This window comes from Tursiops truncatus, chromosome 10, assembly GCF_011762595.2.
Source record: "Tursiops truncatus isolate mTurTru1 chromosome 10, mTurTru1.mat.Y, whole genome shotgun sequence".
Lineage (NCBI taxonomy): Eukaryota > Metazoa > Chordata > Mammalia > Artiodactyla > Delphinidae > Tursiops > Tursiops truncatus.
This window is the reverse complement of record NC_047043.1, coordinates 82,447,352-82,471,229: the sequence shown is the minus strand read 5'-3', so window position 1 is coordinate 82,471,229 and position 23,878 is coordinate 82,447,352. Positions and strand designations below refer to the sequence as shown.

The window sequence follows — 23,878 nt, the reverse complement described above, 5'->3', positions numbered from 1 at the left end:
TTTGCCATCTAGTGGCAGCAACCACATCCTTCCCACTGACGCTGGCCTCTTGGCCTTGGGGAGGAGGGTTCTCTTCCAAGTTTGGGCACTCCCCTGCAGCCTTAGGGTATTCTTTAGTTTTTTCCTCTCTTAGTAGCTGCTTGCCTGCACTTGACTGATAATTATTTTAAAGCTTCCCTGTTCCAATCCCTGTGTGGTTTCTGCTTCCTGACTGGACCCTAATTCAGGTGGGAAAACTGGACTTCATAAAGATAATGTTTTTTCCTCTTAGGTCAGATTTGCTGACTCCCAAGCCTATTCTGTTTTGTCTACATTAGGCTACCTCCCAAACTATCAGTGGTCTGAACCTCATTTCCTGTCCCTTTTCTCCTTTTCTTGCCATTTTACCCTTGTCCAGTCTGTACTGGTCATTTTCTAAGATACCAGTGACTCTAGAAGTATATTGTCTGTTATATCTGCCTTTTTAAAAAATTTAATAAATGTATATCCCTTTCACCCATTTCCTCCTCCTACCCCCAGCTTCTGTTGTTTTCTTTTCTTTTTGAAGAAACAATCATATACATAATTCAAAACTCCACTTTGCACTCAGGAACTTTACACATGTCACTCTAACCATATTTTACCATTATTTAATACAGATTTCATTTAGCTATCTTTTCTAAGACTTCATTGTACTTTTCCTTCCTGTACAGTATCTACTTGTTTGTTGGCTTTTGATGGTTTTTATGTATTAATTAATCATCTTTTTTTAAACCAAATCAATGATTTTTTTAAAAAAATTCTTTCTCCTGCCATGATTTTCTGAAGTTTTTTTTTTTTCAAGACACCCTTGAACAGAAGAGGAATTTTCTGCACCAAATCTATATTCCATAGTCTCAGTCTATTCACCCAATCCTGTAGGATGCAAGGATCAAATAACAAAAAGGGGGATGAGGTGAAGGCCACAAAACCCAGCATGTTGGAATACCAGTTCTAATACAGTTTCATCATGTTTTAATGGCCAAAGGCCTTCCCTAAAGTGTTAAACAAAAATGGAGAAATAGGTAATTTCACACTTGCCTCAAGAACAAATGATACCCATTGCTCCATGTGATGATTTATTTTTTCACTCCGTGTAATAACTCTTTTGCACATGATACAGCAAAAATAACAGGAGGCATCTGAAGATGTAAGAAATATATTCTTACCCTATCCCAACTGTGGGCTTGAATGTGTGTCAAAGGAAAATTCAGACCAGGGTTCTCAAACTCAAAGGTTTCTAGGGGCCGAGCAACTAAGGAAAACACCAGATGGGGAGAGACATCTCGTAACTGAAAGTGTTGCCTGCTGCCCTCACCCCAAAGGGGACAGCAGCCATAGACACAATAATGGGTGTCATGGAGTTACAGCAGCCTGATTCCCAGTATCTCAAGAAATACTGGAAACAAAGATTTTCAAAGATACATCCTCTATCTTAAAATATGGCTCAATGTTTTAACCACTGCATAGACCTAAAAAAGTATGTCTGCGAGTTGGAAATACTTCTGGAGGTCACTATTTGGATAACTTTGCTTACCAGAAAATTAACAGAAAATCTCTAGTAAGAGATTTTGCTGGGTATTTACCTGAGAGCTCCCTTTTTATGTTGGGAAGGTTGGCTGGGCAGGAGTTGCTGATGGTGAGGCCCGGTGGTGGTAGGCCTTGATTCCCATAAAGGTCAATCAAGTTTCCAGAGACAGGTAACTAGAGAGAGAAAAAGAGTAACGGAAATGAATTGTTGAACGATTCCTAAGTTATTCAGCTAAAACCCATATCCTATTCCAGACTTTATTTAAAAGAAATGATGTGATGTAAAAAGATATTTTTTAACATAGGAAAAGATGAGATGTTTACCTTTTCATTCATTCACAGATATATGGTCTCCTTAGGGGGTTCCCCTTAGTGACAGGAAAGGAGGCAGAATCTCACACCCATAAAATCACTCTGCTACCCAGCTTATAGGTTTATTTTGAGCATGGAGACAAAGGATAACGTGCGAACTCATTATTTAGCACATGTAGTAGCTTATAGAAGACACCCAGTAAATATTGTCTATTATTATAGGTAGGGTCATATGTGGCATGGCTTTGTTACCAAATCACGTTTTTCATCAAAGTCAACTTTTTTCCTTCCTTCTCTTCCTCCCTCCCTTATTTCTTTCTCTCTCTTTATAAGGAAAAGCAATTAACAGTGTTTTCTTATTTGAAAAGAAATGGTTTCCTTACTGCTAAAAAGCTATTTTCCTTGAAACTGAAATCTTTCACAAAGCCACAAGAGGGAGCCCACTGGCTTTCATAAAAGAACAAAACTTTACATTTGAAAAAAAAAAAAAAAGAATGAAAGAAATATTTAGCTTTCCTAAACTATCTTATGAGTGTTTGTCTCTTGTTCTGAATTGAATATTTTCAAGTAATGAACCTGTTTTTTTCCCAACAATGAGTTCCCTTTGCAACATATGCATTTTCCTGTAACTAGTTCCCTGTCATGAGTTTGATGCACCCGTTTTTGTAGATGAAAGAGATCCAAGACATTTCCTCTTGCCACTCCCTGAAATAAAGTTCTAAATATTAATTGTTGGGAAATAGGTGGCTTCACTATTTCCACGGCAGACACTTCCCATTTCCAGCTTAACTTAAATAATTTCTGTAACTATTATTACCAGGTGAGATTTTATGTCATTCAGCCCTTCCCTTACTTGATTATACACTCCGAATCTGAGAAAAGTAAATTTAGATAACATTTAAGTATGATTAAACTGTTTAGTAATCAAGAGGTACCTGGTAAAGGCTGTACCACAATACAACACATTTCACTCTTTCAAATAACCACTAACATACAGATGAAATTACACCATGAAATATAGAATCAAATGTGTTTCCCCTCATGGGTAGCCATCAGCCATTGTATTCCTATCATGGCTTCTAAATAAATACTCTATGAACTAAACTCCTAGCTAGAGAGATGGGGGTGGGCTGTGCACAGAATAAGGTATTTTCCAACACGTTAATATGACATTTGCTCTGATATAATTGGGGTTGGGGGCGGGTAGCACAGACAGATCAGCAGGGCACATCTCTCTTCTCCACTCAGTCTTTTGCTCCTTTGTGAAGACAGCATCTAAATCCTGTACAAAATGGATTACACATATCTTACTATATATATGCATACGAACAATGCATTGTGATAATGTAAAATGCCCTTGAACCACATTTCAAGGGCCTCTAGCTAAGGAACTGATAAAAAAAAAAGTGACTTTGATTATTAGCTGTCATTTCACTTAGTGGTTTTATACGAAATAGGTCACCTTCTCAGGGTCAGCCTTGCCCTGTGTGTGTTCAGTTTTATTCTTGTCCAACTTAATACAGCAAAGTGAAAGGTGCTCATATGTCTCAATACAGCACTGTACAGTCAGAGAGTCAAAACTTACAAAGCTGGTATGACATCTGGTAACCCTTCTAGATTCCAAAGCTTTATCCTCCCATCCTGGAATTTTAGATTTGGGAAGAAGTACCAGGTATTAATAAACCAAGAATGTGACTTCAGATTCAATGCCACAAGCTAAAAACAATTGTTTCCACAGCTCGAGAAATATAGATCATATGTATTATGCTTCATATGCAAATTGTATGCAAAGCATGTAATTGTGTTATTATGATAATTTGTTAGAGATAAACAATAGGCAAGTGATAAATGCAACTAGCTTTTTAAAAAAAAACCCTCTAAGTCATCACTGGATCTATATTGAACAGATATCTTCTATTATAAGCTTCTCCAGGACAAGAATATATTTTCTAACCACAATGTAAAGGAAGATGTTATATGTACATATATTTAATAAATGCAGTCTCACAGAAAAAGAGGGTGAAAAACTCAAAAACTAGGAAGAAGACAGAGACAAAGACACAAGGGGCAGGATGGAAACAGGAAGAGAGAGACACAAACCCAAGAGGGGGAGAGAGATGGATGGAAAAGTGGGGTGGAAGTGGGGGAAACCCAGAAGGGAATGGATTGGGAAGGGGTTAAAAACTGCAGAGAAGATTGCCTGGACTGACAGCAGTGCTGACCAAAAAGAGAGATGAATTAAAATCTCTATAACAAGATGCCTTATCGGGCACTCCACCGAGGTCAAACCTCATTACTTCCAGTTGAAAAAGCAGCTGATAACCCTCTGGAGAGTTCTCTAAAAGACTTCCTGCTTCGGCTGCTTTTCCAATACTTGCTGGTTAGGAGTGGGCAGCGGAGAGTCTGCTGGAATATTTTGCTGGGGAAAATTTAATTTTGTGGGCGCCTACTCTGAGCCAGGCACAGAAGTAGAAAGGCACTTTGTGTAGCTTATCTTGCTGACTCTACAAAAAGGAAAGTCTCGCTGTGTCTGAGTGGAGATTTTTGATAGGAGGTTCACATTGCATGTTAATTGTAGTATTTGGGGGGGCAGGATCAACCTGCTGATGATAACCAATTAGAAACTGCACTTTTCAATTAATCTCCAACTAAACCTGAGCAAATAAAAACCCAGGTGCTCACTAACCAAGTGTGGATACTCAAATTTAGAAATTCACAGTACAGTCATTTACCGCCTGGGCTTAGGAGTCAGAGACCCGGGTTAGAACCTGCCTGTCATTGACCTGCTATATGATATTAACCTCTCTGAGGTGAGACGTCCCTGTTTGAAAAGTGGCAATCATATCACCCATCTCACAGGGTTTTGTAAAATGTAAACGAGATAAAAGTAGGTGAAACAGGGCTTCCCTGGTGGCACAGTGGTTGAGAGTCCGCCTGCCGATGCAGGGGACACGGGTTCGTGCCCCGGTCCGGGAAGATCCCACATGCCGCGGAGTAGCTGGGCCCGTGAGCCATGGCCACTGAGCCTGCGCGTCCGGAGCCTGTGCTCCGCAACGGGAGAGGCCACAACAGTGAGAGATCCGCGTACCACAAAAAAAAAAAGTAGGTGAAACAGAGTACCTGCTTCTTAAGTGACTGACAAACTGCTATGTGTAGGAATATAGTTTTCCGGAAAGTACCGTATACCCAGTCTACAGTTTTTGGACAGTCAAGCTAATTTTCACTTTGATCAACAAAACTGTCTGCCATATTAATTGCCAAGCATCCCGTTGACCACTGCACCAATTTATTGGACCGCAATGCAGATCTAAGCACAGAAATAAGGGGATCTGCAGAGCTAAAGTGACCACTCACTACCCTAAATCTTCTTCATTGGGGATGATTTTGCCCCTTTCCCCAGGGGACATTCGTCAACGTCTAGAGACACTTTTGGTTGTCATAGTGGGATGGCAAGGTGCGAATGACATCCAGTGGGTAGAAGCCAGGGATTCTGCTAAACATCCTACAATGGACAGGACAGTCTCCATAACGAAGAATTATCCATCTCAAATGTCAATAGTACCAAGGTTTGAAAGACTCTGCTCTAAATGATGGCTTATGCTCTTTGTATTAATGACTGTTACTTGTTGAAGCTACTCAGAGGAAGACTGATTAAAATAATATGGCTTTCTAATTAGAAATGAGTCTCCTAGCCATGCAAATTTAAGAAATGATTCTGTGGTTCCCCGTCTGAATTAGAAAAATCCCCTCATAAACACGGTTAACATCGAAATTAGGTCAAAATAACACCTTTGGAGCTAAGGAAGAGGAAGAGGCATCTTCTGTTAACATGGATATATTGTGTCTTTGCTGAGTTTTTATCTAGCACATTAACTTGATGGACAAGATTTCACTTCCAGTGCACAAGCTACACAATGGACAGATGAAAGCCGCAACCTAATTAGGACAAATAAAGAGAAGGTAGACACACGTGGGTATGTGCCCTAAACTTGGTCTGAATCAAGTTCTTCAGTGCTCAGCTCTACCAAAATGAATATTTTTCCAAGTAAATGATAATTGTAAAATGTTATTATTTTTTCTCTCTGGATGGTCCCCTTCTCTGAATATCAATTGAGCACTGTTAGCACAAGTAAACTGGGACTTTTATTCTTTGTTTGTGATGGTACAAGAGGGCCCTTGTGCTCTCAGAATAGTTATTTCTAGACTCCAATTCCCTTAGGATAGTTTCCTCTCTAAGTGTTCCTTCCACTTTATTTTTTAAAGTAGTTTACTTGAAATAGACCATTTCAAAGAATCAAATAAAAGGAAAAATGCCCAATGTAAAGGACATTCAGTTTAAACTTCCCTGTGGGGAAAAAAAAATTAAAATATTAGTAAGTTGTAGTGGCTTTGTTATTTAATTTTGACAATTAAAACCCAAATTTATCATGAATAAGAGCTAGTAACTAACATTCAGTGAGAGCACGTCAGGCAAGACTGTCCTAAATATTTTTTTGTAGATTAACTCTTATAATTTTCACATGGTTTCTATTGTTTTCGATGCTACTGCTGTCCCCATTTTCCAGACAAGGAAAGTGAGGCAGGGAAGACAAATAACTCACTCCAGAGTATGTATTGAACTCAGATGTCTGGCTCAGAGTCTGTGTTCCAAACCTCTATGTTACAGTCTTTCTGCCCGTAGTAAAATGCTAAAATAGTTTGTTGTGGGAAAGCTCTGATGCGGGGGAACACAGAAGAGAAATGGATGCTGGGACAAAGTCAGTGACTCCTGAGCGTGGCTGCAGGTTACTCCTCTCCTGACTGGGAATTAATTAAATTCTACCTGGGGGTTCTTTCCTATCTGGGAACTCCCCTGAGATGGCCTCTCTGCTTCTGAATTATCCTTCTCCATTCAAGGTCTGAAGTGGTCTCCTTTTCTAGCCCAATGAGACCAGGAAGGAGACCTGAGTCATTTGCATCCACAGCACCTTACCCAGCACTGCTCACATATGAGGTCTTTAATAAATGCTAAATCAATCTTAAAAGGAGTTCAGGAGCAACCGGATAATGAAAGACTAGGATGTCTACTCTAATGCAGACTGACCGAGGAGACGTGGGTTATCAGCCTAAAGGTCACATCTCCAGAAGGGTTGTCACAAGGACGAGTTCTCCATGAGGCAAACTGGGACCCACATCTGGAATTCACAGAGAGACTCACTATGAGAAATATTTCCATTATCGAGTATGATATTATTCTAACGTAGAGCTTCACACATTACAGGTGTTGAGTGAATAACATCCAGAAAAAATGCTATCAAAATTATTTGAAACTATAATAAATTACATTTAATAATTTAGATATTGTTGAGTACAAGCTATGTTTCCAACGCTAAATGCTGTACATACTTTATGAGATGACCATGTGAGGTAGAAACAGTGATCAGTCCCATTTTACAGATGGGGAAATGGAGGACTTTAAGAAGCAAAGTAATGTGCCAGGTCAGACAGTAAATGGCAGACTCAGGATTTGAATCCAGGTCTGATCATAAATCTTCAACTCCCAACCATTGTGCTTTACTGCTTCACTTGTAAGTGCGTGCATATTTTTCACTGGAGGCTTTTAAGAAGCCAAATGCCTGATATTTTGGTGGGGAATACAAAGGATACGCAAGAGGAAGTTAACGCATTGAGTACTAGGTTGGATCAGGTGACACCCAAGGTCCTCACCTTTGGGGAAAAATTTAAAAAGGAATAATTTTTAAAAATCATGCCAATTCTACAGTCCTCCTGAGTGTGCTCAGGTATCCACTTGATGCCACTGGAAAAACGACCACCCTCATCAGCAAAGTTCTTTTGAGACAAGTGCAGTCTGCCTCACGGGATGCACAAAAGTTGGAAGCAAGAGGGTTCCACAGAAGCCAACCAAGGGCTCAAAGAAGTTGGGAAGAGTTTGGCACGGAAACATTTGTCAGAAAGAATATTTAGCTCTTTCAAAATGAGGGGGTGAGTTTAAATGGACAGTAAATTGACAAAACTAAGGATCCCAGAAGAAGATTAGAGGTTTCGAAGGGAGTCATCCTTAACCCTCAAGACTTCAAGTAAGTGACTTAAAGGACTGGATCAAGATAGATAAGAAAACTTAACTATAAAAAATTGGTTTTCTAGGGATTTTAGTATAAAGAAGTAAGAGCTACCACATTCCCTTTCCAAGGAAATTTACTATTGGAATTTAGTCTTTAAAACTTTTTTGTGTATATGTGGGGTAAAAAACATATGACCTAAAATTTCCCATCTTAACTATTTTTATTGGGTTGGCCAAAATGTTCGTGTGGGTTTTCCGGGAAAACCCGAACAAACTTTTTGGCCAATCCAATACGTGTACAGTTCAATTGTGTTAAGTATGTTCACATTGTTGGGCAACACATCTCCAGAACTTTTTCATCTTGCAAATCTGAATCTCTATACCCATTAATAACAACTCCCTTTTACCCCCTTACCATCATGGAAGTTAGTCTTTTAAAAACTAATTACTAAAGAATATGATAGTCTCATGGCATTGCTCGTATAGAAAACAGAAAAGGATGGGACTAGGCCTTCAAAGATGTACTGAGGAGTCCTGGCCCTGACACATCCGAGATGTGTAATCTAGCGCAACACAAGCTAACTTTTCCTAACCCTAAAACGGAGGGCAATGACCCAAGGAATTCCTGCAAGGACCAAATAAGACAAAAATGGAAGGAGTGAAAGAAAATGAACTCTACAAGCAAGGCTCCAAACTGCAGAGAGGAATAAGTAACAGAGAAGAGCAAATATGACCCCTGATTAATTAACTAAAATTGGAATAAATTTGCTGTTGAAGAAGGGTAACTTGAATGTCACTCTATCACCTGTGACTAATAAGGGATCTCCTTTAAAAAGTGCATTAACTTTTCAGGCCAACTAGAAAACCACTGTAAGTAACACAGTTCAGAGTATTTCCCTTGGCAGCAGTGTCCTAAGTTGGGCATCAGATGTCAAAGGCAACTGGAAGATCTAACGTGCTACTGAAAGTGGACTTGGAGTCCAGGGAATGCAGAGCTTCATCATGGGGTTACTGATAAACTCATGAGAAATTCTTAATTTCTGATGTCTAAGTCATTTATTTGTGATCCTGAGATACTTCTCTGCCTCATCATCAATACATTTCTCAATGAATCACTTGCAAAGATAAACTGAAAATTCAGGAGAAGGAAGAAAACACTGGAAATAATGTCACAAGATTTTCTTTTAGAAAAAAAGATCACCGATACCGTATTTGCCATTTGCAAGGCGGGATCCATCAGGCCCAGGATTTCTTCATTATAACTTGATTCTAGGCTAATGATGTCATCGATTACATCATCCATCTGAAGGAAAAAGGCAATGGAGAACAGACAGATATAAGCAAAAACTGTGCAAAGCAACCCAAAAAGAAATCCATGGTCTTTCCTGACCCAAAGCAATAACATTCTTTAGTTAGATTCTAAGAGGTAACTGTCCTCTTCCTCCCCAAATAAGAATATTATTGAAGACCATTAACACTAATGGGTGATGAGGATGACATATGCAACCAGCACTAAGTGAGTGATTACTAGGTGCCAGACACTGGGCGCAGGACTTTTTATGGGCTAGGTGATTTATCCTGACAATAACCCTATCAGGGTAGGTGCTATTATTATAGCAATTTTCCAGGTGAGATATATGAGAAGCAACTTGCCCGAAGTCACACTTCAGAGAAGGGTTAGAGCCACAGTTTGAACCATGCTCTGAACTTTTATGCAAAATTGCCTGCCTTAAACAAGAAAGATGAACCAGGGAATTTCATCTTGAATGACAGCTGCCTTTTCCTTTTCTCCTCTAAAGACTATGCCCTGTACCTTTCCCACACCCTCCTTGGAATAAAAAACCACAGATGGCAATTCAGCCCTTTGCTCCCACAGGGGTGTGTGGGGCACTGTGGCTCCCAGGCCACTGGGTATCCCTGCACTCATCTTACAAGGACTTGTAAAATAAGTTTCTCCTCGTACAGCTGCCAGCGTGCTTGGCACTCCCAGAGGAGTACACCAGGACGAGGTTATCATTACCGTCGTGGAGCTGACATTCCCTCTAGATCAATTTTATTCCTGTAGTACCAAAACATTAGTTATGATAATAAACAACAGTGATTACATGTGCATTGCAGCAGTTGCAAAGACAAGTCTGTGAAAACATTTCTTCGCAAACACCTTATATATTTGAGCTACTTGGTGTGCGTGTGCACACACGCTTGGGTCTTAATCGTGCTTCACGAGTACACAATGAAATCTCAGAACTCAGACGGATGCTCCTTTGTGTCTTTTTGCCATTTTCTAATTAAAGAAGACAGGCTCCAACATCATGGGGCTTGTCGGAATCCTGGTTCTCCCACTTTCTGGATTGGGGTAACACCCTTCATCTTTAAGAGCCTCAGTGTCCCAATCTGTAAAATGGGGGTAATAATACTCATGGCCTTATTGGATTCTTGTGAGATTTCAGGACAAACCATATAAAGTGCTCACAGTGCCAAGAATATAGTAAACATTCAAAAAATGAGTGGCATTAAGTGACCCCTGAGAATAATTGGAGGTCAGTTTTGAATAACTGTCACCACACTGTTTCCTTTCCAGGTACACCAGTTGTATCTGTTTCGTTTGCTTGTTTTTAAGAGATGATTTTCTAAATGAGTTGGTAAACTGGAAAATGGGCCAGAAGGCTTATGAGCAACCTTTCTTCGTAAATTTTTTATTTTATTTTTAGGGAAATGAACTTAGTGGGCTTGGTATGAGAGAATTTTTTCTCTTATGAAAAGAGCCATACATGTTGATAAAAGGCAGTAGAGAAAAGCAAAAAAAAATAAGAATTTTTTGTTTATTATTCTTCTTTCTCATATATGTATATACACATTAAAAATACATAAATATATTAATAAATGGGTATAGCATGATTTATATAGCCATTAAGTAGGATGTCACAGAAGAACTTTTCATTATTTGGGAAAATATCCATGATTTATCATTAAATGAATAAAATCTCAAAATATATTTTCCATGAGATTCCATTTTATAAAACAATATATAGATCTCACACACACACACATCTTGGTTTTACAAATATCCTGTCAAAGTCGCTAACCTATAAATTTGTACAACGTATTTTGATGATGGTATCTAAATGAAGTACAGCAGTTTACATTCTATTTTATTAAAATTTATGTATTTTAAGCACTGTTTAATGACTTACAGCAACTCAGGGAAAAATGCATTTCAAGTATCATTTCCCTAGTAATTTTTTAATCATGAGACATTATGAAGAAAATAGTTCTGTTCATAGCTTCCTCAATTAAAAAAAAAAAATCAATGGGGGAAAAAAAAAACGCTTAAGTCATCAGGAAAGTGTGATTAGCCACAAATATAGATCCTCATTACAGAGCGTTACATCTTTGGGCTGCTGAGTCATTCAGTACCTGCATGCACGACGCTCGTAAATGCGTGTTCATACTTGGGCATTCGCTCTCCGCCCTGTTTTGTTCTTCAAACTTATAAAATCCCTGCAAAAACACAAGCAAAATCAGCCTATGATCTGGATTTGCAAACGACTTTTCAATGACATATTCACACGAGGCTGATGGCGCGGCAACAAGATGAACTAAGCTTTCTGATAAAGTGTAATCTGACCGAGAAACAAAATAATGAAGGAAGAACTTCTTCCAGCAAATCAGCTTGACAGATGACAAACATGGACAGAGAAGAATAAGATGGTTGGTTTGGGCAAAAGGGAAAAGACTTAGTCCCTCTAGAAATTAAAATCAACCAAACTTCAGAAGAGTCACCTCTGAATCACATGAACATTTCAGAGGACAAACTCCACTAAAATGAAGCTCATCATCTCATATTTGGAAATAACATATTAAATCACAACCCTCCTGTTAGGTATGCTTCAAATTTTGATGCAATAATTAGCTTGAGGTACATTTGAGTCTTGTCTCCAACCCAGCCTTTACAAAAAGCAGATTTCACCAGCAGTGGCAATTTTATTAGGAAACCGAATTCACCCAGCAAGGAAATCTTTGCTTTTCTGTTAGATTTTCATGTGCTATATTCTTCCAATCCAGCCATGCACACTCTGTGCTTTTTTTTTTCCTTTCCAACTCAGGGAGCAATAAAAATAACATCCCAGACGTTCACAGCAAGCGGAAATTCTAAACCGCCTGTCCAACACCTTTTCTATTTTTACTCTCCCTTTTCCACCTTTCCTTCTCTCCTTGCATTTTCACTGCTCTGTAAACGGAAAGGAATGGAAGAGAACACTCAGCTAACGAAGCAGAAACGGGGTGGAAGAAAAAGTGTCCTCGCGTCTGGGTTCTGCTCTGAGGGGGCCAGGTCCCCTGCCAGGAGCCATAACCCAATAACCCGGGGATGGTGACAGGGAGAAGAGGCTGGAGGGTGACAGCTAGAATGGGGAATCGGGGACAACGGCCAGCGAAGGTGGCCACGCGGACAGACTGGAGTCCACGGTCAAGTGCGGGAGGGAGATCCAACAGACAGTCATTCAGTGTAAGAAAAAGGAGAGGGGAGGAGACATGAATTACCTCTTTTTCACAGTTGGAGTTAAGTGTAAGCATAGCCATGGGGCTGTTGGGTGCGCTGCTCCCGGGCACTGGTGGCATGACATGATCGCCAGGCTGGTTTGGACATGGCAAGCTCAGGACTTGGTTGGCATGTTTATTTGCTAAAGTGGTAGAAAGGTACTGCTTTACCTGCTGCCTTTGGGCTTGCTGTATGTGGTACTTGGTGGGGTTTTCGAGGTGGGTCTGCACCTGAACATAGCCACGGAGGGAAGAGAAGAGAGCGCTGTTATTGGTGAGTTTCGGACAGCTCTTCTTTCAGGCACAAGCATGAGACGGGCCAGTCCACCAAGAGAATAGATTATTAAGCCCCTGTTAGGTACCAGGCACCGTGCTGATGGATTTTGATACTACTGAAGTTTAAAGGCTAACCCTTAGGATTTGGGGTAGTACTCTGCCCTATTTCCCTGCTAACTGGCGGTCCATCATCTCTTTAAAACCTTGTGCCCTTCTTCTCATGTCTGATGACTAAAAATGTGCCACTATCTGTAGGGCAAAAATTTCCCCAACACACCTGAAAGAGTTTGTTAAGATCAAAACAACAATCTAGAAGAAGGCGCATAACTTGATTCATTTCAGTTTTCTTTGGCAAACAGAACCGCTTTCTGTTTTAAAAAAACACAAAAAACCCTCCTTAAGGAACAACTATAAAACGGTTGTAGAACGGAAACAGAAACATTCGGATGATTAAATCAACTGGTTGTGGATCAGTTCCTCCCACTTGCATTTGGACATGACTGTTCAACATTTTAATTAAGATCTTAAACTCAACATAAAAAGCAATTCCCCATTAAGCAGTTTCTTTCAAACACATAGCACTTCTATGTATGTGTTTTTGAAGGCATGAATATTAAGCCACCAACATTACTTTTCCCTTCTTTCTTATAGACATTAATAGAGAATAAGAACTTTTTAAAAAAAATCAATGATACTCAATTTAGTCACTTTTTCCTTGATAAACACAATTTAATCTTAGAGCCATGAACAGGAGCTCATGGAGAGAGCACAGCCATGCACCAGGGGAAAAAAAATCCTACTAATATTTACTTCATTCGAAACTACATCGAATTACTGATTATGGTATCAAACAATAAACAGCATTAAACGGGAAGACATGTACTTATTGAAAACTGTGTCTACTACAATAACATGAAAAGGTGAAACGCTCAATTTATTGATTACATTTCAGAGACTAAATATAAGAATAAAGCTCACCTGATAGTGATTATATTCTAGCATTTCCAGCATAACCACGTTTTAGGTGGCCCCAATCCAACAAATAACGGTAGACTATTCGCTCCCTCTACTTTCTGCAACTCCGATTCGTAGACTGGCATAGAGAAAGTACTATAAACAAGGTATCCCGAGACACCACCGGAAACTTTATCACAGCAGCCCTGCTTATAATAACCTAAGCTAATTAGTTATGCATGTAAAAAAAAAAGTTCACACAAAGGGCTTTTTTTTTGGAAGCCCTACAAGTTTGCTCTTAAATATTGATATCAACCCCCCCGCACCCCACCCAGCTTGACGTCATACTTTTTTTCATAAATATAAAAGAACCTTTTTAAGGGATGAGCTATCAAAGTCAAACTCACTGTCAGATCAAGGCCAATTCACTATTCATCTTTAGTTCCAGTAGTATTAATAGACAATGGTATTTCTCTTTCAGCAATAGGTTAAGAGCTAGATGCCCCCTTTGGAGAACATTGCCTAAAAGCTACACATGAGACTCTTCTAATGGCCGAATAACTCAGCCCTTCCAAATGCAGAAAGAGTGTCTTTTAGTATGGGGGAGTCTCTGATGAACTTTCAAGTTCAACAGCCTCATCTTGCATCCTGGTCTCAATGTGCATCTTATTCTTAACTGGACAGATATATAAATCTCCTACTGACCTTGCATCAGGAAGAGGGGGAGCTATTCTAAATAGAAAAGGAAAAATACAGAGGCAGTTTTGGATATATATTTATGTGGAAAATAAGAAATACACATCTCCCCAATTTAATCCTCAAATAAGGAAGCATAAAATTTTTCACTAAAAAATCTTTTAATATAATTCTTGGAGCTAGAGAAGAATAAGAGTTACCATATACACAGCTGAGGCATTTATAGATTTCCTGATTCATTCCATTATTTACTGTTATTATGTGCTAAACACTGTGCAAGGCACAGAATACACATTGTGAGCAAGTAGATATAATTGCCAGGTTTATGACCCTGAGAGTCTGGGGGGAAGCAAAGGAAGATAAAAGGCAAACAAATATATATCTAAAAATTATGGTAACAGTTGATATGCACTGCTGAATTGGTGAGATACTTCAAGCACAAGAATTTGAAATTCAATAATTCCATCCAAATGCCCAGGATAATGAAGTCCTTTAGTTGACAACCTCAAATTGTTTCAATTGACCGATCTAACATGCACACAGAGGTTCACAGAGACATTTTAAGTTTCATAAAGGGTCCAGACACGATAATGATGAGGACAATAGACATTTCTAAAATAAACATAAAATGAGGGCAATGAGTGTAATGTGCTTATTTCACTATTACACTTTAAACACAAGGGGCTGCACATTTAAAAATAAACGTTAATTCACTGGCAGATCCTTATTTTTAATGAATCAGAATTTTAAGCTTCAGTAAGGAAAAAAGCAACTTGTTCTCTATTTGGCATCAGTGAGGTCTTTACTACAACCAGGTTGGGGTAGTCAGAGTGGGATGTATTTTTGCCCTTTTACTGTCAGTGTCTTTTTAAGTAAGTTGAGAACAGATTGGCTGTAAACACTATGGAGAAGTCAGAACATCCCCAGATGTCTCCACTCCAAACACCTAAAACAGGTAACATAAGTGAGGTCATGATCTGTGGTGTGTAATAGGGAGTGGTGAGGCCTGTGGCAAACTAGAGGGTGGATATTTCATCTAAAAGGAAGAGCTAACATAATCTGCAACTGATTGTGGCCATATGGGAAAACTATTCCAGTCTAGCTAGATCTTCCAATTTTTCAATTTAGTTGGCAATCTGAACTTGTTTTTTAAATGAAATCTCCCAGATTACAAAAATGACACCAAATTGTTTGATTTTTCATATTGTAGAAGACAAATCAAACAAATCTGTTGGCTGGACTCAGCCCACAAGCCAGTAGAATGTGGTCTCTGCTCTATAATGCCCACAGGAGAATCTTCCTATCTACATTCCCTGGGGTGGGGGGTGGCCTAGGTTTTAAGAAGTTAGTTCCTCTTCTGAGAACTTAGCATCAAATCCAAGCACTCCTGGTGCTTCTCTGACAGGGATATCATGCCTGACAGCACAGTCAACAGAAGAATTAAGAAGTTGAAACCTGGGTTCAAATTCAGACTTTGCAGCTTACTACTTTTATGACCTTCTGCAAGTCATTAACCTTTCCAGGCCTTCATCACGTCATGTGCTCAATGGGAATGACAATAGAACCTGCCTCTTAGAGGTGTTTTCAGTATTAAATGAAATCACACCTCTACCAGGCTTAGCAACCTATCTCAAACAGCAATTCTCAAACTTTCTTTTTTGTCCTAGGACCCTTTTAAACTGTTTTAATTTCTTGTGTTTATGCAGGTTATATCTATCCATATTTCTCATCTTAGGAATTAAAAGTAAGAGATTTTTAAAACATAAGATTATCCACTAGCACATAGTCCACTGGCCCTTAGAACAATGACATTTTAACACATCATGTAGCCTCTGTAAAACTCTTCTGTATATAGATATCCCTCAGAATCCATGGGGATGGGTTTCAGGACCTCTTCAGATAGCAAAATCCACAGATGCTCAAGTCCCTAATATAAAATGGCATAGTACTGTACGCGAGAGATGAGCATGAAAAAAGGAAAATAACCTCTCGGTATTATTATGAAAGTAGTTTTGACCTGACAGAACTACAGGAGTCTTGGAGACCCCCAGGGCTCTCTGAGACACTTTGAGAAGCACTGATCTGGAACAGTTAGTACTGTTGCAGTATCTCCACCCCATCCTAGCCATGCCACCCCCACTGTGTGGTGGTGGTGTGTGACACAACCTCTGTGTGTGTTGCTTCCCTCATATCCAGAAGATGCTGGAAGGAAACACTAACTGCCCTAACTTCTCATAACATTATTATGAGGCTCTATACTACAGTCCTCGGAATATTTTCAAAGCCACATAAATATAAGGTTCTGTGTTCAGCCATCCTAAACCATAGCTTTTTAGTGAGTGATTTCCCTTGCATTAATTTTTAAATAGCCAAACAAGCATGCAACTGAAAACATATGTGGTGTTAAACATCTGCATGATTTCCTAATAATTTTTTCATGTTTTTGACCTTGAAACCAACTATACCACAGAATTCGGATACCAAAAGTTGGGTATTGCTGAGCACTAGAAGCACAGACCACAAAATAAAGCTGGAATACTTCTTACTCTATCGAAATACAGTATTTTATTGACGTAACTTATATTTCACATATATAAAGTATGTTAGCTATCTGGATCAAGGGCAAAAATCCACTGGCTTTGAAACTTTTCTTCCTTTATTGCTACTACTATCTCCTTGCCCTTTTTCCTTTCTTCATTCAGATCCTGAATTGATAGCAAAAGAACTGGAATAAATCACATTCTAATTGTCACAGTTTAGCTTCGCCACTTCCCAGGTGACACTGACAGGTTATTTTCCAGCAGTTCCATTCTAAAGAGATCCTGGAGCACATCAGTGTAAGATGGTGCCTGCAGATACTATCAAATTGGCTGACAAAAGAATTCACTGCAGGAAAAAAGATCCCCATCTGATGTTCACTGTCCTTCTATTCCCTCTACTATTTGTAAACCAGAATAAAAATAAAATTGAGCGAAGATTCCCATAATCCTTTTAGTTTATAATTGATTTTACTTTTTTAACAAGTCAACAAAGTATTTAGATTTCTCATTTTGTGTTTAGAGAGAGAATGTGTTCTTTTGCTCAGTAAGTTGAAGAAATAGTAAAAGGATTATAATTCAATCAATTGCTATCCACTACCACTCCCAAAACACTATTCTTTTCAAACGGTTTTTTAAAGGACTATGTACAGAGATGGTCAATGATGCAATCACCATCCCTGAGAAAATGGTGAAACAAAGGAAGCTAGCTTTCTGAAATAATTTGAGCAAAGTCTTGCCCAGGGTCACATCTGAGAGGTGCCAAGATTCTTTTCAGTCCCACAATTATAACACTACCACGAAAGAAAACACCAGTCCAGAACACATGTTCTCACTCAGTCGTGTTTGCTGTACAACCTGTACAAAGGTCTCCCTAACAAAAAAGAAGGACAACAAGAATACGAATCCTGACCTAAGACAGAAGAATCAAAATCATATGCAGACAAATAATAAATGCTGGAAGAGGGTGTGGAGAAAAGGAACCCTCCTATACTTTTGGTGGGAATGTAAATTGGTGTAGACACTATGGAGAACAGTATGGAGGTTTCTCAAAAAACTAACAATAGAGTTGCCGTATGACCCAGCAATCCCACTCCTGGGCATATATCCATAAAAGACGAAAACTCTAATTTGAAAAGATACATGTACCTCTATGTTCACAGCAGCACTATTTACAACTGTCAAGACATGGAAGCAACTTAAATGTCCATCAACAGATGAATGGATAAAGAAGATGTTGTATATATACACAATGGACTATTACTCAGGCATTAAAAAGAATAAAATAATGCCATAGGTAGCAACATGGATGGACCTAGAGTTGATCATACTAAGTAAAGTAAGTCAGGCAGAGAAAGACAAACACCATATGATATCACTTGTATGCGGAATCTAAAAACATGATACAAATGAGCATATTTACAAAAAAAGAAAACAGACTCTCAGACATAGAAAACAAACTTATGGTTTTCCAAAGGGAAAAGCAGGGGCGGGAGGGGAAAAATTAGGAGTTTGGGATTAACAGATACACACTGCTATATATGAAACAGGTAAACAACAAGGTCCTACTGTACAGCACAGGGAACTATAGTCAATATTTTGTAATAACCTATAATGGAAAAGAATCTGAAAAAGAACAGATATATACATATGTATAATAATCACTTTGCTGTACAACTGAAACTAATACAGCATTGTAAATCAACTATACTTCAATTTTAAAAAGTCATATGCAAATAAAAGCAAAAACAATGAGTACTTAAATAAAAGAAAGTCAGAAGTGACCAAGGTTGATATGCCCAGGTCCTTTTCTCTATCACAGGGATCTGCCCACCTGCCCAATCAGGCCTGTTCCCTGTTTTTGTATGGCCTAGAAACTAAGAATAGATTTTATATTTTTCAATGGTTGAAAACCATCAAAAGCAGAATGATATCTCATGATACATGAGAATTCTATGAAATCCAAATTTCAGTGTCCATAAATAAAGCTTCCTGGCACACAGCCCCGTCCATTCGTTTACATGTTGTCCACGCTGCGCCCACACTAGAGCAGCAGAGCCCACGTGGCCCCCAGAGCCTAAAATATCTACTGTTTACAGAAAATGTCAACCAGTGCTCTGTAAGAAAGTTTTACCAATCTAGAATTCAGCTTTCCTATTATGTTGAAGCTTTAGCAAGGTTTGAAGAATGAGGTGTTTTTTCTAAAGAGAAATAGTATATAGTATTGCTTTTCCATATAACTGGACATAAGAACACAGGATATGCTTATTACCTCCTACTTATGATATGTCATAAGTACCAAGATTTTTTAAAACACAGAAAACAAATAGCATTCATTCACTCAAAATTGTCTACCATGTACCTGATGCTGTGCACTTTATATGTTCACTCCTAGCTTAGGTCAATTCAAAATAAAACTATGAAATCACTTGGCTAGCCTACAAAGTATTCTTGAAAGCCTCTCCTCACAATTTTTAAAGATCATATGACGACAACTGATTGAATACAGAAGGAACTATGGACTCTGGATTTTCATAGTTTTAACCTCTTATTTTGAGTTGTTACCGTCAGAGAGTATACCCAGTCGTCCTCTTACCAAATACAAAAAGAACTAAAAACAGGATTGGGTGCGAGCCTTAATGTCTATATAAATCATCTGGGATCTTGTTAAGTGCCGTGTGAATCTGTAGGTCTGGGGTGCGGCCTAAGCTCCTGCATTTCCAATAAGCTCCCAGGGGATGCCCACCCTGCTGGTCCACAAACCACACCACACCTTGAGTGCAAGGCTTTAAGACATTTCCACCTGGACTTCTGCCCCGATCAAAAGACTTTTATCTTCACATTCATTCACCAAATACTGTCTGAGTACCAACCAGATGCCAGGCAACTGTCTTCATCTTACACAGGCTGTTTGGGGCAAGGCTCACCCAGAAGACGACATTTAAGCACAGACCTGAAGTTGGGGAAGAGAATGAGCCAGGCAGATGGGTGGCAAGAGACACCCAGCAAAGTACAAAAGTCCTCAGGTGTGAGGAAGCCTCCCAGGCTCAGGGAACTGCTAGGAGGCTCTTCACGCACATTCTTTCCTTGGCTGCTTCTTGACCGCACTCGCCCGGTTTTCTTCCTGCCTCTTTCAACATTTCTTCTCAGTGGCCTTTGCTAGTTTTCTCCACTTCTCTCCCTCGTAAATGTCAGAACGCCTCAAGGCTCAGAGCTTGATTTCCTCTCTCTGCACGCACAGCCCTGGTGACCTAAGCCAGGCTCCTGGATTTAAACACTCTGTTTAGATGTCCTGAACTCCACACTCAGCTCCACCTGCTTACTCCATTGGGAGGACTGCAGACATCTCAAACTTAAAGTGTCCACCTTCCTCTTCCCCCTATGGTCTTCTCCATCATAGCAGATGGTACCCCCATTCTTCCATTAGCTTGAAACATATGAAATCACCAAAAAAATGACCTTCATCTCATTCAACCTTGTTGCTCATTTCCAAAACCTTGGTCATCTTTGATTCATTTCTTTCCTTCACACCCCACATCTACTCCATCAAGAAGTACTGGCTTCCTTTTCAGAATATATCCCGAATTTAACTAATTTTCACCATCTCTACTGTTACCACTTGATCCGGGCCACCATGATTTCTCACTTGGATGACTGAAAGCCTCTTGACTCTTCCACCTACTTCTGTATGTGCTCTTTTGCACCCTGTGTTCAATACACTGTGTGATTCTTGTAAAATATGTCAGATTATGTCACTCATCTGCAAAAAGAACCCCTCTGTAATGGCTCCCTATTTATATCTGAGAGAAAACAAACTACTTACAATGGCCTACAGGTCCCTAAACCAGAACTACCTATGGGGCTTGTTAGAAATTCATATTCTTGGGCCCCATCTCAGAGCTAACGAATCAGAATCTCTGGGTGAGGATCAGAAATCTATGTTTTAACAAGTTCTCCAGGTAGATTCTTATGCACAGCAAACTTTGAAGACTCCAGCCTACTGTGCCCCCTTCCCCCTCCACCCTGGGGTCATGACCTCTCTGATCTTATCTCCCACAACCATCCTAAGAACTTAGAGACCCCAACTCCCACCCTGCCCGTGCTCTCCATCCCCATACATACCCTGCTCTACTTTGTCCAGAACATGGCCTGGCACAGAGTAGGGGCTCAGCAAATATTTGGATAATCAATGACTGAATGAAGGCAGTGTGGCTGAAATGCATGAATGAGTGGGGAGACTAGAAACTAAGGACAAAGGGTCAGATTGTGTAGGGCCTTGTACAGGTTGGAGGCCAGGATCCTGAAGCCTCTAGAAGTGTCCTGAGGAGATGGAGAAGTGGTAGACCCTCACTCTTCCTAACTAATTCAGAAATCTCTGGAGGTAATATCTCCAAGCCAGGCCGTTGATTCACAGTGCACCTCCCTAATCTGAGTTATAAAGCTTCCTTTTCTATGAGCGCAGACCCAAAGGTTGCCAACTCTTATAGCTCTCATCCACGATGCTTAGTGTCAGGATCCTGGAGATCTGTCTCCATCTCTAAACTGTAGACCCCTTGATAAGTCACAGTTAAAGCAGAATTCCTCAAGCTGGTGGCCCATGGGCACAGTCCACAGGTATGGCTTATTGCCTACAGAGTATTTAATTAAAAACTACAGAGTTATCATACTAAAATTTGGATTTCTGGTTTCTCTAGATAAAACAGAAGATCTAGCAACAATGAACCACCTTCTAGCGGGCCAGCAAGGGGCAGGGTTGAGAAGCAGCTTCCCTCTTTTGAAGGAACACTTGTTCTTCATTTTGCTACATTCCTACCACTCCTTATTCTGACACTGATAACTGGCCTGATTTACTCATTAATCTGCCTGACTCCTGAAGGCATTTAAATTGGCAAACCCTGCTTTACCTTTCACACTCCACATTCCAGGAGGTAGTTCCAAATCTGACGGAATGATGGTGGCATAAGTGGGATCAGAATAAGCCTCACTAAATAAACAATCTCATATGATGTGAGTGAGAAAAAAAATAAATTGATATAAACTTTTAAAAGGTACATACATGTTCATCCAATAATTCACACTTTCAAGAACTTTTTCTAAGGAAATCATCAGATCTAAGGGCAAAGATTTAAGAACACAGAGGTACATCAGAGCATTGCCTAAAACAGAAGTGGACAAATTACTACCCTAGTGCCCACTGCCTATTTTTGTAAATAAAGTTTTATTGGGACACAGCCACACCCATTCATTTACATATAGTATACGACTGCTTTCAAGCTATTACAATACTAGAGCAGAGTTGAGTAATAGACCTTATAATCTCCAAAGCCTAAAATATTTACTATCTGGCTCTTTACAGAAAGTGTGCCAACCATTAATCTCTAATAACAAAATATTGGAAACAAATATCTAATAGAAAGCAATGCATTCAATTAATTATGAAGGAGCCATATAAGTTCACGGTTCCTCTATCTCAGCATGACTGACCCTATGGCCAGGTACATCTTTGTTGTGGGGTTGCATGTGTATTATAGGATATTTAGCAGCATCCTTGGTCTCTGCCCAGTAGATGCCAGTAGCACCTCCCCGCCAATGCCAGTTCTGACAACCAAAAATGTCTCCAACATTACAAATGTCCTTGGGGTGGGGAGGGGAATTGCCCCCATATAGATGGATACAATACAGTGAATGAAGTCCATATTTTATAAAACTATTAAATGAGGGGGAAAGTTCATCATGTAAGTAGGAACACAAAGCAGGTTAGAATCACTACATACACTGTGACCCTAAACTGACTTAAAAATGTTGTTTATACATATGCATACACACACACACAAAAACCAGTTACAAATCATTCATCAAAAATCTTCTCCATGACTGTCTCAGGATGATTAAATTATAGGTGGCTGCTACCTTATTGGTTCTTTTTAATATTTTCTATAATGTATATGGCACTAATTTTGTAATTTTTTTAAAAAAATCTATAAATTCCACAAAAATTAAAGTCTGTGGATCTGGACAAACAAAAATATATACAGGCAGAATTCCTCTACTGAACAATTTTGAAAACCACAAATAAACCCATGAAGTTGTTATATAATGATGAAATCTGCCTCATTTCAATTTTTTCTTTAAATATTTGATCAGATTAAGAAGACCTCTTTATTTATTAAATTTTTGGTCTAACATTCAAGCCCAGACAGTTTGAATCTGTACAATGTTTGACACATTTTTATGGTTTTATAAAGGGCTGCAATTACGTGGTTCCATGGTGCCCTTAAAATAATAGCTCATTGTAAGGACCGTCGAGTTCTCCCCCCTCCTGATGGGAGCTGCGAGTGCAGCGTTCCACGTGCTATAACTTTTTTATGTGCCCCAGTTTAGCACTGCCTCAGAATTGCAGATGCCTTTTTGTTTCAGCATCCCCCCAAAATGCCCCTATTGTTTGCAGTTTATCGGGTATTAGAGATCATTATGACACAGGCAGCAAAATCCCTTTTCATAAGGACAGACACTCTTAAGAAACTAGCAGTGGTCAAGTTTGTCAGAGATGAAAACATTGCCCTGGGCCTAAGTAAAAGGTCAGTCAGAAATCAGAGCTGAATGCTGCTGGTTTGAAGGTCAAGTCCACATGAGCCGAGAACTGGCAAAAGCAGCCACCTCATAATAACACACACTTTAGGGCCTAGATCATGAGACTGAGGGGTCCTCCTGGTTCTTGAGGAAATGCATTGTCTTGGGCAATTCCTAAAACTTGTTGTATAGATTATGTGATCATGAAATTCCAGTCTGGAATTAACAACTCCAACAATAACACTAACAGCTCACAAGCACTTTCTGACTGAGAGTTTTACATGCAGGTACATCGTAACTTCCCCACTGAACAACCCAGCCATTCATTTAACCAGCATTTATGGAAGCACTGAGGATACAGCAGCCACTAAAGCAGAGTTCTTGA

The 23,878-nt window shown here is 39.4% G+C and overlaps 1 protein-coding gene across 19 annotated transcripts in view; it reads right to left on the bottom strand.

The window, feature by feature from the left end:
* The window catches only part of MITF (melanocyte inducing transcription factor), a 223,542-nt gene that overhangs the window by 18,993 nt on the left and 180,671 nt on the right, over positions 1 to 23,878 (bottom strand). For 11 of the 19 annotated variants that reach the window (XM_073787554.1, XM_073787549.1, XM_073787548.1 and 8 more), the window contains 4 exons: positions 12,464 to 12,691; positions 11,339 to 11,422; positions 9,129 to 9,224; positions 1,605 to 1,722 (listed from right to left, as the gene is read on the bottom strand). In XM_073787554.1, coding sequence (XP_073643655.1) covers positions 1,605 to 1,722; positions 9,129 to 9,224; positions 11,339 to 11,422; positions 12,464 to 12,691 — 526 coding nt within the window. Of the gene's footprint in view, positions 1 to 1,604; positions 1,723 to 9,128; positions 9,225 to 11,338; positions 11,423 to 12,463; positions 12,692 to 13,714; positions 13,879 to 23,878 lie in introns of those variants that run through there. The other 8 variants (XM_073787556.1, XM_073787562.1, XM_004313747.4 and 5 more) reach the window with 6 other exon arrangements.